General features: G+C 47.6%; 1 protein-coding gene across 1 annotated transcript in view; it reads right to left on the bottom strand.

The window, feature by feature from the left end:
* The window catches only part of FAM222A (family with sequence similarity 222 member A), a 56,282-nt gene that overhangs the window by 16,841 nt on the left and 23,371 nt on the right, over positions 1-16,070 (bottom strand). The window contains exon 2 of the mRNA XM_003907131.5: positions 9,482-9,609. Within this exon, the coding sequence (XP_003907180.1) occupies positions 9,482-9,563 (82 nt within the window). The 5' untranslated portion in view covers positions 9,564-9,609. The remainder of the gene's footprint in view (positions 1-9,481; positions 9,610-16,070) is intronic.

The raw sequence follows: 16,070 nt of genomic DNA, 5'->3' as shown, positions 1-16,070 counted from the left end.
CAAAGCCCTTCCTGTCTTGGTTCTGTCCAGGGACAACAGGGACAAGAGGAGAGATCTGGGCCCCTATCACCCAACAACCATGCCTAGGAGGAAAGGGCAGGAGCCTCCTTGGCTTAGCATCCAGGCACTGATTGGCAGCAGCAGGGCACCCAATTCAATTAGCTGCTTATCTCTCTTCCTGCCTTCCTGTTTCCTGTGCTCTTCAATTATAGGCAGAATCACTGTCTTTTCCAATAAGTGAAGAGATGTCAAAGGATCTGAATGGGCGGGGGAGGCAGGATGTCCTTGGTGATCATCCACACTCTCCTGTTCCGGCCTCGGAGCAGAAAGAAAGGGCCAGCACAGGTCATCAGGCCCAGCCCCTCCTCTAGCCATCTGGTAGCAGAGGGCAGGGAGTCTTGACAGCTGGACAGTAGCAATCAAAGGTTAAAAGGCACAGACCCTTTGAGACAGTCCAGCCGGAATTTTTTTTTGCACGGATGCACATGTACAAAGATGTTCATTACAGGAATGTTTAGAATAGTGAGAGACTAGAAACAACCTAAATGTCCATCAAGGAAGGGCTGGTTAAATGTTACCATTTTTTATTCCTGCAGTGGAATACAGTGTAGCTGCTAAACCCCTGAACAAAACAGAACAGGCTGCCAATAGTAGCAGAGATCAAGTAGGGCTAAGAAGCAGAAAAAAGGGCCACACTGCAGATTTCAAAGTCAGCAGTGAACACTTTCCAAAAGTGAGGGGCATGCCCTGAGTACCAAATCTAAACCCCTTATTTGAAGCAGTGAAAGTAGGGGTTTGTCAGCTGGTGACAGGCTCTTCCCTTAGACCTACTTGGTTTAGAAGAGAAAAATAGGTGGGGTTACAAACCATATTTGCAGGAACCTGGGTCTGAGGAAAAAGAGGATAAATGAGCACACATACGGAAATTTTTAGTTAGCTCAGGACAGGGCCTTGCTCTTCCCTAAGCTGAAAATGGACTGGCAAAAACTCATTTCCTCCTACGTAATCTAAATCGAACCAGCATAGGGCCTAATAAAAATAATCTAAATTGAACCAGCATAGGACCTAATAAAAAATAGACTAAAAAATGAAAGCAAGGAAAAGCATAAGTAAATTCATGGTTGGCCAAAAACACTTCTCATCAGAAGGATATAGTCACAGAAGAGATGAAGATCATAGATAAGTATTTTATCAAGAAGGAAAAAATAGGCCGGGTGCGGTGGCTCAAGCCTGTAATCCCAGCACTTTGGGAGGCCGAGGCGGGCGGATCACGAGGTCAGGAGATCGACCATCCTGGCTAACCCGGTGAAACCCCGTCTCTACTAAAAAATACAAAAAACTAGCCAGGCAAGGTGGGCGCCTGTAGTCCCAGCTACTCAGAGGCTGAGGCGGGAGAATGGCGTAAACCTGGGAGGCAGAGCTTGCAGTGAGCTGAGATCCGGCCACTGCACTCCAGCCTGGGCGACACAGCCAGACTCTGTCTCAAAAAAAAAAAAAAAGGAAAAAATTTAGTAAGCAGTTGTTTCTATAAAGCAAAAACACAAAGAAGATACACAAGAGCAGGAAAAAAAAAAAAAAAAAAAAAGCTTACTGCCCAAGTAAAGGGGGAAATAGAATGAGCACAGGAAAAAGAAAAAAAAAAAAAGGTGCAGAAAACGTAGGGAAAAAAGTGAGCAATATAAAATGAGTCAGAAAGGTCTAATCAGAAAAAGCTACATAGGGAAGATAGGTGAAAGATAGCCAATATGTGCTTAACTGGAGTCCCCAAGGAAGGAAACTAAAATATAAGCCTCAGATCTGCATGCTGAAAGGGCACAGTACTGTGTTCCAGGGAAAACAGACTCTATATGGTCAACTCCAAGACACATCCTCGTCAAGTAACTGTACATGAAAGATACGGAAAGATCGAAATCAAATAGATGTGGGAAAATCAATCCTCAGCTTCTCCATGGCAACATGCAATATTAGAAGACAGTAGAACAAAACCCACAAAATCCTCAAGCAAACAAAGTGAACCAGGAACTTGCTTTTTTTTATAACTCACTCAAGTAGACCATTCTGAATGTGCAGAAACTCCAGGAGTATTGTTCGCATGAGGCCTTCTTAAGGAATATACTAGAGGACCAACTTCAGACAATGGGTGAACCAAGGCAAAAGATTTGGTAGTGAGCACTATTCTTATTAAAGAAACAAATGTGGGGATTGTGGTGACATACCAGATGCTCTGTTATAAGCCCTGAGAATACAGTAATAGCATTGCTAATAACAAACGAGAAAGGAAGGAGGAAAGAAGGGGACAGGATTATAAGTAGACTGATATCCTAGTCTTTATGTCGAACTCCTGGCTTCAAGTGATCTGCCCACCTTGGCCTCCCAAAGTGCTGGGACTGCAGGTGTGAACCACTGTGCCCAGCCTGATATCCTCATCTTTAATAGCTGGAATCAAAAGATATCATTAAAACTGATGTTAGATAATAGAGGTTTGAAAATATGAAGTGAACTCTACAAAAATGTTGTGGAGAGAAAAAGAAAATCTACCAATTTCATTGTTTTATTCCTCTTAGGGAAAATAATAGATACTATTCTAAAGAAATAGAGAATTAATGGCCGGGCGCGGTGGCTCAAGCCTGTAATCCCAGCACTTTGGGAGGCCGAGACGGGCGGATCACGAGGTCAGGAGATCGAGACCATCCTGGCTAACATGGTGAAACCCCGTCTCTACTAAAAAAAAATACAAAAAACTAGCCAGGCAAGGTGGCGGGCGCCTGTAGTCCCAACTACTTGGGAGACTGAGGCAGGAGAATGGCGTGAACGCGGGAGGCGGAGCTTGCAGTGAGCTGAGATCTGGCCACTGCACTCCAGCCTGGGTGACATAGCGAGACTCCGTCTCAAAAAAAAAAAAAAAATAGAGAATTAAAGAATAGTTATACCACTAGAAAAAAGCCACTAACCTTCCTTATGATTAGTAGGTACACAAAACAAAGCAGAGAACACAAATCACACGGTTAAAGACTTTTTAGGACAATTTAAATAAAGCACAAATGACTGAACTAAGACCAGACATGTGTCATATCAATAAATGTAAATGGCCTAACTCTCCTATTAAAAGAAAAAAAGGGCATTCAGACTGGACCACAAAGCTTAATCCAACTCTATAGTATATGAGTCACATCTAAACAAAGTAATTCAGAAAAGTTGAAATAAAAGGATTGGCAAAGGTTTTAAGAAAAATGTGAATTTAAAAGAGATTACCATTTTAATAGATAAAATTGAATCCTGGACTTTTTGGCCTGGATTCAATTTTACCTCTTAGGATATAATTCACTATGAAGATTTAAGGTTATTAATATCTATGCATTAAATAACATTGCATCACCATTCAAAAAGCCAAAGATACAGGTGCTACAAGAAGACATAGACAGGAACATGTTAGCAGTAGGTGTCTAGTTCCTTTCTCTATCCATGACAGTTAAGTAAGGATATAGAAAACCTAATAGCCTAATTAATGGGAGATAAAATTGGTATACACCAAACTGAATCCCGAAAACAAAGTGACTTTTTAAGTCCCCATAAAAAAATCCACAAAGCTTACAACAATTACCATAGGTTATATCATGAAGAAAGTTTCAAAAAATTCCTAAAAAGTAGAAATAGTAGGTAAGATTCTCTGATCATAAAAACACTACCACCACCCTAGAAGTAAAACACAAGGCTGGGCGCAGTGGCTCACGCCCATAATCCCAGTACTTTGGGAGGCTGAGATGGGCGAATCACCTGAGGCCAGGAGTTCGAGACCAGACTGACCAACATGGAGAAACCCCATCTCCACTAAAAATACAAAATTAGCCGGGCATCATGGCAGGAGCCTGTAATCCCAGCTACTCGGGAGGCTGAGGCAGGAGAACCACTTGAATCCAGGAGGCGGAGGTTGCAGTGAGCCGAGATCATGCCATTGCACTCCAGCCTGGGCAACAAGAGCGAAACTCCATCTCAAAACAAACAACAAACAAAAAAACACACAAAACACCTACTATTTGAGTGGATGTGTGGGACTCAAATGAGTCTTAGGTTAAAATTTAAAATATCGGCCGGGCGCGGTGGCTCAAGCCTGTAATCCCAGCACTTTGGGAGGCCGAGACGGGCGGATCACGAGGTCAGGAGATCGAGACCATCCTGGCGAACATGGTGAAACCCCGTCTCTACTAAAAAAATACAAAAAACTAGCCGGGCGAGGCGGCGGGCGCCTGTAGTCCCAGCTACTCGGGAGGCTGAGGCAGGAGAATGGCGGGAACCCGGGAGGCGGAGCTTGCAGTGAGCTGAGATCTGGCCACTGCACTCCAGCCCGGGTGACAGAGCCAGACTCCGTCTCAAAAAAAAAAAAAAAAAAAAAAAAAAATTTAAAATATCTAGAAAATAATAATAATGAAAATACTACATACAATTCAGCAGTGCTCAGAGCCTTGTAGCCTGAATTTTTCCTTTTTTTAAAAAAATTAATGTAAAAATGTAACTCTCTAAGGGAAAAAAACTAAAAGCAGAAAGGTTTTAATAAAGATAAAAACATAAATTAATGAGTTAGAAACCAGAAAAGGATAATTACTAATAAATAAATCCTAAAGATGAATCTTTGGGGAAAGGGGATAGATAGTATCATTAGCTAACTAACCTAATGAAGAAAAACAGGAAAAAGAGCACAAAATATACAATATAAGAAATAAGGGTGAACTCATCACTTAAGAGTTGTAAAAATTATTTAGTTCAAACTAATGCAAGTCAATCTGAAGACCTGGATAAAATGGATACTTTTCTAGAGAAACATAATTTACTAAAGTCATTCAAAAAGCAGTAGAACAATCAAACTAATTATTAGTGAAGAAATAGCATTATCAAAGAGCTACCCACTCACCCCAAATAACTGCACTAGCCCAAACAGGTTCATGGAGGATCAACCAAACTTTTAAGAACAGATAATTCCATGTCTATTTAAACTGTTCAAAGCAAAGAGAAAGAAGGAAAGCCTCTATTTTCTTCATGATGTGAGTGCAACATAGGAAAACCCAAACAAAATTGTTCCAAAAAAAGAAAACCAAAGAACAATCTCTTTGACGAGACTGAGGCAAAAATCCTAAATAACAAATCCAATCCAGCAGTATATTATAAAGAAATGTTTACCATGACCAACCGGGGTTTAATTTGGAATGCAAGGATAGTTCAATATTAAGAAATCTATTATTCATATTAATTCACAAATGGGAAAAAATGTGATCATAAACACTGAAAAGTCTTTCGGCAAAGTTCACCTTCCATTCTTGATTTTTAAAATCCTCAACAAAACAGGAATAGATGGAGACTTATTTAACCTGATAAACTATCTGCCCCAAAGCCAGAATTTGCTTAATGGGAAAATCTAGAAGCTACAAAGCAAGAATGTCTATTATCACCACTATTATTGTTTCATAGTTCCAGAAATAGTAGCCAACTATTAAATAAATTAAGGTATAAAACAAAATAGGGGGTAAATTCATCATTTGTAAACCATATAATAGAATAACTGGAAAACCCAAGCACCTAAATTGAAAAACTGTTAGGAACAATAAAAGAATTCAGTAAGGTGGCAGAACTTAACAGCCTTCATATAAGCAACCTTCATTTGTGGAAGACAAGACTAGCTAAAAAAGCTAAACTATCCAGAAATAAACTTAACCAAACAATGTGCAAGATTTCAACCAGGCAAATGTTAAAACATTCCTGAGAGACATGAAAGAGAAGTGTATCATGTTTTGGTGGGAAAGGCAGCATCATAAAAGTGTCATTTCTTCCTAAATTCATCTGTAAATGTAATGCAATCCCGGTAGAAACACAAATAGGATTTTTGTTTTGACCTAGATAAATTGATTCTATAGTTCAGACAGGAAAATAATAAAAGAGCCAAGGAAATTTGGGTAGAGGGTGAGTACAAGGAGCAACAACCTCTACCAAATACTAAAATGTACTACATGGCTGGGCACGGTGGCACATGACTGTAATCCCACCACTTTGGGAGGCTAAGGTGGGCGGATCACCTGAAATCAGGAGTTCAAGGCCAGCCTGGCCAACATGGTGAAACCCTATCTCCACTAAAAAATACAAAAATTAGCCAAGTGTGGTGGTGCGTGCCTGTAATCCCAGCTATTCGGGAGGCTGAGGCAGGAGAATCGCTTGAACCTGGCAGGCGGAGGCTGCAGTGAGCCAAGATTGTGCCACTGCACTCCAGTCTGGGAGACAGCAAGACTCTGTCTCAAAAAAAAAAAAAAAAAAGTATTACAGGTTGAACACCCCAAATCTAAAATCCAAAGTGCTCCCAAATCTGCAAGTTTTTGACTGCTGACATGGCATTCAAAGGAAATGCTCATTGGAGCATTTAAGATGCTCAACTGGTATAATGCAGATTTTCCAAAATTCAAAACACTTTGGTCTCAAGCATTTCTGATAAGGGCTACTCAACCTGGATATATACATGCTGCAACACAGATGAACTTATGTTATTCTAAGTGGAAAAAGTCAGTCACTAGTCCAGAATAGGGAAATTGTAGAGAAAGGGGAGGGGGTTGGTGGGGAGAGATGAAGTGACTACTGATGGGTGTCGGTTTTCTTCTTGAGGTGATGAAAATGTTCTAAAATTGACTGTGATGATGGCTGCATAATGCTGTGAATATACTAAAAATCATTGAATTGTACACTCCAAATTGGTGAATGGTATATGAATTATATTTCAATAAGGCTTTTTAAAACAACATAATAATTAAAACAGTATTGCACTGATACTTGAATGTATTTGGATCCATACCTCACACTTTGTACCCAATAAAATATAGGTCATACAGAGATCATACCTTTTTTTTTTTTTTGAGACCAAGTCTCACTCTGTCACCCAGGTTGGAGTGCAGTGGAGCTATCATGGCTTACTGCAACCTCTGCCTCCTGGGTTCAAGCGATTCTCCTGCCTCAGCCTCCCGAGCAGCTGGGATTACAGGCGTGTGCCACCATGCCTGGCTAATTTTTGTATTTTTAGTAGAGATGGGGTATCACTATATTGGCCAGGCTGGTCTCAAACTCCTGACCTCAGGTGATCCGCCTGCCTTGGCCTCCCAAAGTTCTAGGATTACAGGTATGAGCCACCACGCCAGTCCTCATACATTTCTTAAAAACCATCAAAGGCCGGGCGCGGTGGCTCAAGCCTGTAATCCCAGCATTTTGGGAGGCCGAGACGGGCGGATCACAAGGTCAGGAGATCGAGACCATCCTGGCTAACACGGTGAAACCCCATCTCTACTAAAAAAAAATACAAAACACTAGCCGGGCGAGGTGGCGGGCGCCTGTAGTCCCAGCTACTCGCGAGGCTGAGGCAGGAGAATGGCGTAAACCTGGGAGGTGGAGCTTGCAGTGAGCTGAGATCCGGTCACTGCACTCCAGCCTGGGCGACAGAGTGAGACTCCGTCTCAAAAAAAAAAAAAAACAAAAAAAACAAAAACCATCAAAGATCTATAAGAAACCTGGGGGAATTAAAAAATAATAATCTCAGCCTGAGGAAGGACTTTCTAAGTATGATCCGAATTTTGCTTTCTAAGTAAAATCCAAAGGCCATAAAAGGATAAGTCTCGCTTCCCCAACAAAACTCCTCCATGGCAGAATCAAAAACAACCAATTTGGGGAAAACATCTTCAACTCATAGCACAGACAGAGGTAGGATTCCATCACATACAAATATACAAATAGCTCCTACAAATCAAAAAGGACAAAAACCACCCCCCACCCCCCCCAAGAAAAAGGAGCCAAGGAGATAAGTAGATTAGTCAAAGGAAAAACAAATGGCATAGACACAAAAAGATACTCAACCTCATTCATATAAAACTAAGTTAAAACTACACTGTAGCCAGGTGCAGTGGCTCACGTCTGTAATCTCAGCTGATCAGGAAGCAGAGGCTGGAGGATGGCGTGAGGCCAGGAGTTTGAGATTAGCCTGGGCAACATAGCTAGACTTTGTCTCCCTAAACAAAACAAAACAAAATAAAACCCACACTGTGATCCTATTTTCACTGCTCAGGTGAGCAAAACCTAAAAGTGTGATATGATGCTGTGATGGTGAGGGGTGGGGAACAGACCCTCACACCACAATGTGAGGTGTCCACAGATACACCATCTAAAGATGTCCATCAGACCACAGCTATCAAAATGCCACACACACATCCCTTTGACCTGGTATTTCCACTTCCAGAAATGTACCCTGCAGTTTTATCCACATCCTCGTGACACATCCAGGGTTTACCACTGCACTGCTTGTAACGGCAACAGGTCAGTTACAGTCTAAATAGAGGACTGGCCAAATAAATTATGGGCCACCCCTGCTAGAGAAACTATGCGGCGAAAGCATGAGGAAGCTCTTTAGAAGCTGATATACAGAATAGATGACAAAGGGAAACAGTGAGGTGCAGGATAGTGTGTAAAATATGCGTCCCCACACGTATTTGCTGGGACGCCCATAAAACATCTAGAAGGACACCCAGGAAGCTGACGACGTGGACTCCCTCCGCGAGGGAAGCGGGTGGCTGGCTCAGAGGGAGGCTTTTGTCTATATACCCCTTCCTTCCTCTGAGTGTTGGATAACATGAATGTGTTCCCTTGTCTGAAGATAAATATTTAAAAGAAAAAATATTTTCACATCGTAAGCATCATGCTAAACGGCAACAGATCCTGGGCTATAGGACAGAAGCAATAGGGAGGGGTGGGGACTGCGGTGACCTGGAGACAGACATCCCTTTAAAAGAGGCAGTCATTCAGCTCTAGTCATAGCTGCAGTACAGGCACACAGGCCTATGTTACCAGAGCCTCTGTTTTTGTTTTTTTTTCAAGAGATACTAGAAATCCAGATTTTAATGCAAATCTCATTTCTAAGTACTTCATTAAAAAAGAAATTATGCTAGCTAAAAATAACCAAATCAGAGTGTTTGGGATCCTGGTCCTAGATAGTGAGAACAGACCCCTGGTCACCAGGTCCAGCTCCCAGTGAAAAAGCAAGGCCAGAGAGGGAAGGAAACGCCCAAGACCACACAGCTGATGGGCCTCAAGCGGGAACCCCATTCTGTATTTTTTGTTTCCATGTCATCCTACTTTAATGGTGGTAAGGGAGACAGACATGGCAAGATAATGGTGGTGAAGTTGCAGAGGCCGGGTTGGGGCGTGGTGATGGTGGTGGTCAGAAGAGGCTGCTGGGAAGGAGGTCAAGCCAGAGTTGACAGTCTTGCTCCACGGGAGCTGGCCAAAGGAGTGGGTGTCATTTTGGAGAGCGAGACCAGGAAGGCAGCACAGCCGCGGCCAAGGCCTGGGGGCCTAAGAGAGCATACCGACTTTCCGACAGGGCCATGGTGGGTGAACGTCCTCGGGGGTAAATGGCATTCTCTGCCCGCGACCTGCCCTGCAAAGGCTGGGGAGGCATCCTACTCACACTTGCGCAGCTCCAGGCTCTTGCTCGGGCGGGCCAGGTGTTGGCCCGGGGGGTTCTGGGTCCTCTGCAGACAGGCCAGCATGGCTGAGCTGGGGGTCCCCAGTGGGGCACGCTCTGCGGCAGGGTCCCTGCAGGAGGAAGATGGGGTGCTCTGTCACTTGGGGGCTGCTCCATGTTCGCCTCCCCCCATTCCCCACTGGGAGTCTCCCTGCAACCCTGAAGAACATCAGAGACTCTCAAAGCAGACACCCTTTTCCCTTATTTGACCAATGAGGGGACCAAGGCCTGAGGCATCAAGAGGTCCATCTGTGGCCTCACGGGAAGGGACAGAATCCAGGGCTCTTGAGTGTGGGCTGGACTGATGGATCAGACATGCCCTGGCCCTGCTGGCGTATGGGTCACCTGCTCTGGGGCCTGCCTTGATGCCCCCAACTGGGTCAGATCCTCACTCCCGCCATGCCCCGCAGTAGGCTGTCCTTCCAGCTGGTGGTGGCCCCCTGTAAGCAAGTCAGCCTGAAGACCCCACCTGGTCATCCTGGGCATCTACACAGAGGGGTGCTCAGGAAATGCCAGTGGGTACGGGGGTGTCCCAGCTTACTGCAGTACTGGTCTGTCCTCCCGCCCAGAGTATCCTCACAGCCCCCTGCACCCTGAGCCCAGCCCTCATGGGCCACCAAGGCTGCTCTGACCTGAGATCCCTGTCGCTGCCTAAGTTCCTTACCCTGAATGGGAAGGGCAGAGGCCTGTGCCCCTCAGGGCAGCAGCTCAGATGTGGCTGCACACAGGCCCGTGTGGTACCTCCCCCCATAGCCAGAGCCTGACATTCACATGGACACTCGCCTTCAGCTTCCCCAAACCCAGTCTCCTGCAGAGAACGTTTCAGGACGCCCAGGCACATTCCTGAGAGCCCAAAGCCCCTGAGCGGCAGGGTCAGAGTGGGTCTGCCTGTGAGGCCCCCATGGGAGCGTGGTGGTGAGCGCTTACCTAGAGGTCCCTTCCTCCCTTCTTGCTAAGGAGAAGGCAGGTCTCAGGGTAAGCGCAACCTTGGACACCCCTGATGTCCATCCACCTGGGCACCCTGTCCCCGCCACCTCCTGACCAGCCCCCCCAGTCCTGAGCAGCCAAGCTAGGTCACCTCAATCTTCATGTTGGTTTTAAAAAAGAAAGCAGAGGGGGTGTGTGCTGAAGGGGAAGAAAGGGAAGTTATTTAATACTGAACAGGTGTCTGGAGTCCTAAATTCTGCCGCTTTCTTCTAATAATGAAGTATTCATGAGGAAAAGCCTTTTTTCACTACTTTCTTAAGATACTAATTTCACAACAAGCTCCTTGTTACGGCGCAATTATTCCAATCTTGTATTTCCCGGAGACGGTTGCAGCCTCCCGTCTGTCCTGGCCTCTCGGTAAATGAAAGACAATCGCGTAACCACCTTTCATTATGCCCTATTTTACTTTCAGCAAAGGTACCCTGAAAGAAATGATTTCCTCTGAAAGGGACTTTTATTCAGTTGCAAAATCAATTTTCTCCTATTACTGTCTCAAAAAAAAAAAAAAAAAAAAAAAAAGCGAGAGACAGAGAGAAAGTGGGGGACAGAGGGGAGGGGAGGTGATTCTCACCGCCCCCTCCCCAGTCGCCAGCCTTAACACAGAGACGCAATAAAAGCTGCAGTATCCACTTCCCGGCTTTGATTTCTGGTAATTTTAAAATAGGCCATTACAATCAGGCAGAAATTATACAGTTTAAAAAGGGAATGAAGTGGGGCTTATTGCAGGGATGAAAGTCCTTGACTGCAGGAAGGCAGTGCTGCTCTTCTCCTCGGGGACGTGGGACGTGAGCAGGTGGCGGGAGCAGGCCTGACTCGGGCCCACCATCACCACAGCCTTGGACACCAGCCCTGGAGGACACGCTGTGCATGTGGACAGGGAGGGCTGGGTGTGCACACACACTCTGGTACACACTCACCTATGTACATATGTGTTTGCTGCATGGCATGTTCCTCTGCACTTACAGGCACCCTCTCACGCACACACAGGTGGTCTATGGGGATTCACAATCGTGTGCAACCTGGAAGGTAAGAGGCCTGTGACAACCTCCCTCACCCTTGCCCAGCCTCTTTCTGTGGCTCCTGCTCCAGTGCAGAGTCCATCTCTCGCCGCTGACATATGGGTTGGAGGAAAGGAGGGAGATCCAGAGAAAGCCAGTCCAAGACCTCTCCCTCCACAGATGGGAAACTCAAGCCACAGGGGACAGTGGCCTGCAAGGGCTGCCAGGCAGGGAGTGGCTGGGTGCACTTACCCCCTCACCACTAAGCTTGGCCGCACCCAGGCCAGTAAGGAGGGAGATCAGAGGCTGGTGCCCTGTGGAAACCTGGGTTGGAAGCCTGGAACCTCCCTGACTCCCAGCACATGCTGTGTGACCCCGGCTGGGCTAATGACCCTCCCTGGCCTGTAACAGTGGCTCCATGATCCCTATGGGTACTCCCAGGTCACTTTCTTCCAGAGTCCTGGCCATGCCCAGTCCTATCTCCAGCCTTTTACCCGGTGCCAGGGGTCCAGAAGTCCAGCCCTTCTCTATGTGCCCTAGTGCCCCTTGGGCCATACATTCCACATGCTTTGCAGGTGAAAAAGGGTGGGCTGGGGGCTGCAGTTGTTGGGGGAGGGGCAGGTCGCCTATTCCGGAGCCTCCTGGGACCCCATCAGCTCCCTTCCCAGGGGGGCTTTGGTTGTCAGGTGCTCTTATGGTGGATGCTAGGCAGTTCTGGAGCTGAGAGAGGTCACCCGACTGAGCTCAGGGCGCAGGGGTTTCCAGGGTGCAATGGTGTCCAAGTGTAGGCCTCAGCTTTGGCTCAGCTTCACCAGGCAGTTGCCTGCATCCTCCCATTCCTTGCTTCTGGAGGGCTACAGGCAGCCTGAGAGATGCTCTTCACTTGAAGAAGAGGGACGTTTTTCTCTCTGCACCCCCAGTTCCCCCAACTCACTGCCCATTCTTCCAGGAACCCTGTGTCCTGCCATTGGGGGCACGTGGCAGGGTAGTGGGGTGTCCTAGAAGGGAAGTGGAGAGGGGACCACCACCTCCAACTCCTGTGTCATCCCTATCATCTGCAACCAAGACAGTCAAATCCCCCTCCTTGGCCTTAAAACCTCTCTGGCCCCAGCGTGGAGCCCAACCCTCTTTGCCCACCACACCTCATCTCTCTCACGGCTACCCCTGGCCCTCCTTCCAGCCAGGCTGCCTCACACCTCCAGTCCTCTGTCCCTGCTGGTTCTCCTGCCTATGGCACCATGACCCTGATCCATTCGAACTCAGATCCGTCTTCAGACCCTGGCTCACCCGTCCCTTCCTCTAGATATCCAGCATTTCTGCTCTAATCACACCGAGGTGTAATTGCCAACTTTCACATCTCTCTCCCTCCACTGGACTGTGTTTCTTAGGGGTAGGGACCGTGTGTTATTTGTCTGTCTCTCCCCAGTGCCTGGCAAGAATAATCATTTAATAAAAAGTGTTGAATGAATGGCCGAATCAATGAATTGGTTATTGTCCAATAAAGTGACCTAGGCCCAGAGAAGCCAAGTGTCCCAAACAAGGTCACACAGCAAGGCAGGGACAGGACTGAGGCATATGCCTAAGACACTCATGTTCTTTCTGTGACCCTACCTTGCCCCCTCCCTGCCTGGCATCATCCCATCTGCCGGAGGCCAGCCTCTCAGAGCCCCCACCTGGACTCATTACCCCCCTGGCCAAGCACCATCCAGGGAGTGCTGTTCATTTTGAAACCCTATCTGCAAATCAGACTGTTGATAAGCTCAAGGTCTTTTGTGACTTTAATAAAAAAGGAGGGGAGCAGGGAGGGGGAAAATGTCGCATGCCTCAATGATTAGAATGCTTGGCACCTTCCCTGACATGGGGGCTGATAAGACGCCTTATCTCGGAGACACCCGAGGAAAAGGTCCCCTCCACCAGATAACGCCCCCAGCTGTCGATGTGTCCTTTCATAGCTGAGGATTTAGATAAAGGAAATGTGACAGGGGAGGGGAAAGGAAGGAAGGAACTTTCCAGGTCCGAGGAGGAATTGAGTCTGTGATGCTCGCCTTAGCAGAACAATGAATGAGAGAAGGCTGTCTCTATTTTTATGGAAAGAATAGGGAATTGGGGCCTTGGGCCCTGCCTGCCTTTTGTCATCTTGCCCTTGCCTGTCTGGCTGCAGGGGGCATCAGGGAGCCCACGGGTCAGTGGGAGGGGAAGCTCTGAAACAGCAATATGCAATTGGGGGCTCAGTACAGTCAGCATGTATTGACTGACCTCTGTGCCAAGCCCATGCACCTCCTCCTCGTGGCCTCTGTGGCCCCATTTCACAGCTTAGGAAATGGCCAGAGAGAGGGGAAGCAATTTGTGCAAGGTCACACAGCTTTTAGATAGCAGAGCCCAAGGATGCCAGCGCCAGTCAGACCCTCAGCCCCACACTGTCCAGCAGTTCCATTGTGGTTGGGCGCCCGTCAGCCCTCAGCTCCCAGTCAGCTGGGCAGGAAGGGATGGAAGCAAGGGTCTACTTCTCCCCAGGACCCAAATCCATTTTGATTCTACTGTGGGAGGGATCACAGAAGCAAGGGGTGAGAGGAGGGGAAGGGCTCCCAGAGTCCACTTATTCATCCCATAAACATTCAAGGAGCGCAACTCATGAGGCCGGCATTGGGCAGAACAACACTGAGGTGAGTAAAGCCCAGGCCTTGCTTCTTACCCACCCATTCATTCATTTAGGCAGCAAACACTTCCCAAACATCTTTTGGGTGCCAGCCCTGTGCCATGTACTGGGAGAACAGAAATTACTCAAAGCGTCCTGCCAGAAAGGAACATCTAGCCAGAACTGACCTCCCACTAAAATGAATGATCTTGACCTCTCTCTGCCTCCAGCATTTTCCTGATGTGGCAGGCATCTGGAACTTTCCCTCACGTGTCCGCAGGTCAGCAGTCTGCCCCTTGCCAGCCTGGGCTGACCCCAAGGCAGAATAGGAGGACACACCTGACTTCAAAGCAGGGCCCTGAGGCTGTGACCCCGGGAAAGCCATGGGCTGTGCCCCTCTGAGCCCCCATCTCCTCCTCCACCTCCAATCCCTAGAGCTACCTACCTGGCTTCTGTGGCTCCATTCAAGGCCAAAGCCTAGCTGTGACCTGGAGGGGAAGGTCATGCCAGGCCCTTCCTGGTGTCCAACAGGACTAGTTCAGAGAAGAGAGCTGGCCCCAGAGGACTCTGGGTTGTACCTGCCAGGCAGGGGCACAGTGATAACTGGGGCTCTCACTGGCTGGGTGACCTGGAGAAGTCATAGCACCTCTCTGAGTCTGTTTCCCAAATGAACCTTTATGGGGAATGGATCAGCTGATAGTACGAGGGCCATCTAGCTTGGACATAAGAGGATGCAACCATTTATTTTTCAAACTTAATCCAGCTGTGTGCAAGGCATGGGGCGGTCCCTGACCTGTGGGCACACAAAGGGGCTCTAGATGTAGCCCTTGTCTTTGAGGGACTTAGAATCTCAAGCAGGGACAAGACAGGAAGCTGGCAAAACTCGGCAGTTCATGCAAGGAGTAGAGTAGATGGTTCAGACTCTGAATTTCCTTTCAGGAAATGAATGAGATGCCGGCCACTCCTCAGGGCCTTGCAGCCTTCCTGGGGGTGGTGGCAGGATAGGTGGGTGGTGAGGGAGCCCTCTCGCAGTTCTCACCTCCATCCCTTTGGCTGTAATTCAAGTCTCTTCACGCTGCCTGGCCACGCAGCCTGCCCCAAAGGCAGACAGGAGCCTGAAGTGGTGGTGGGAGGCCCAGGGCCCAGGGAAGAGAATGAATGCTGGACTGGGAATACTGGGGTCAGACCCTGGCGATGTGGCCCTAAATGGGTCACTTCTCTGTGTTGGTCCCTAGCACCATGAGCTGAACAAGAAGAAAGCCCCAGAAAGTCCAGTCCTCTCTAAATAGCGAGGGGCAGTAAACCTGCTTCTGGCCAGAAGAGTGGAGGGACCCTTGCCCAGCCCAGGAATGTCCTCAGGAATCTAGGTGCAAGCTTCCCCCAACCCCCTGTGGGGATCCCACGATAGGAAGATCCACTGTCTGTCTCTTTCCTCTCCTCTGTCTACATCCCTGTCCCTAGCTCCATCTGCCTCCTGTCCTGATGCCTCCCTTCTCCTTCCTGCTTTCTTTCTCCCTTCCTGACCCCTCTCCCTTGCTCCTTCCTCTCTCTCCCACCCCACTTGTCTCAGCAAGGCAGCCAGAGTGGAAGCCCATCCCCACCTCCCTCCTGCGGCTCCCTCCCCCATCTCTGTTCTGAGCCGGAGGCCTTCCAAGGGACCCTGTTAATAATTAAATGTTAATCTAAAAAGCAATTTGAGCTGCGGCTAGGCAGATCTGGTTAGAGATTACATTAGCATGGAGGAGGCGAGGGTAATTTTCTTTAACCCCTCTCCTGATCTCTCAAGCCGGGGATTCTTCAAGTCACACCGGCACTGCTGATTAAACTGGCACAGGGCTTGGCTGTGGATAAGGGGCCTGTGAAAAGTGATTATTTCCCACTGCCATTTGGGCCTCAGCACCAGAAGGGGATT

The sequence above is a fragment of the Papio anubis genome, chromosome 9 (genome assembly GCF_008728515.1).
Source record: "Papio anubis isolate 15944 chromosome 9, Panubis1.0, whole genome shotgun sequence".
NCBI classification, from domain to species: Eukaryota; Metazoa; Chordata; class Mammalia; order Primates; family Cercopithecidae; genus Papio; species Papio anubis.
The sequence above is the reverse complement of the archived record's forward strand: the minus strand, read 5'-3'. Positions and strand labels throughout refer to the sequence as shown.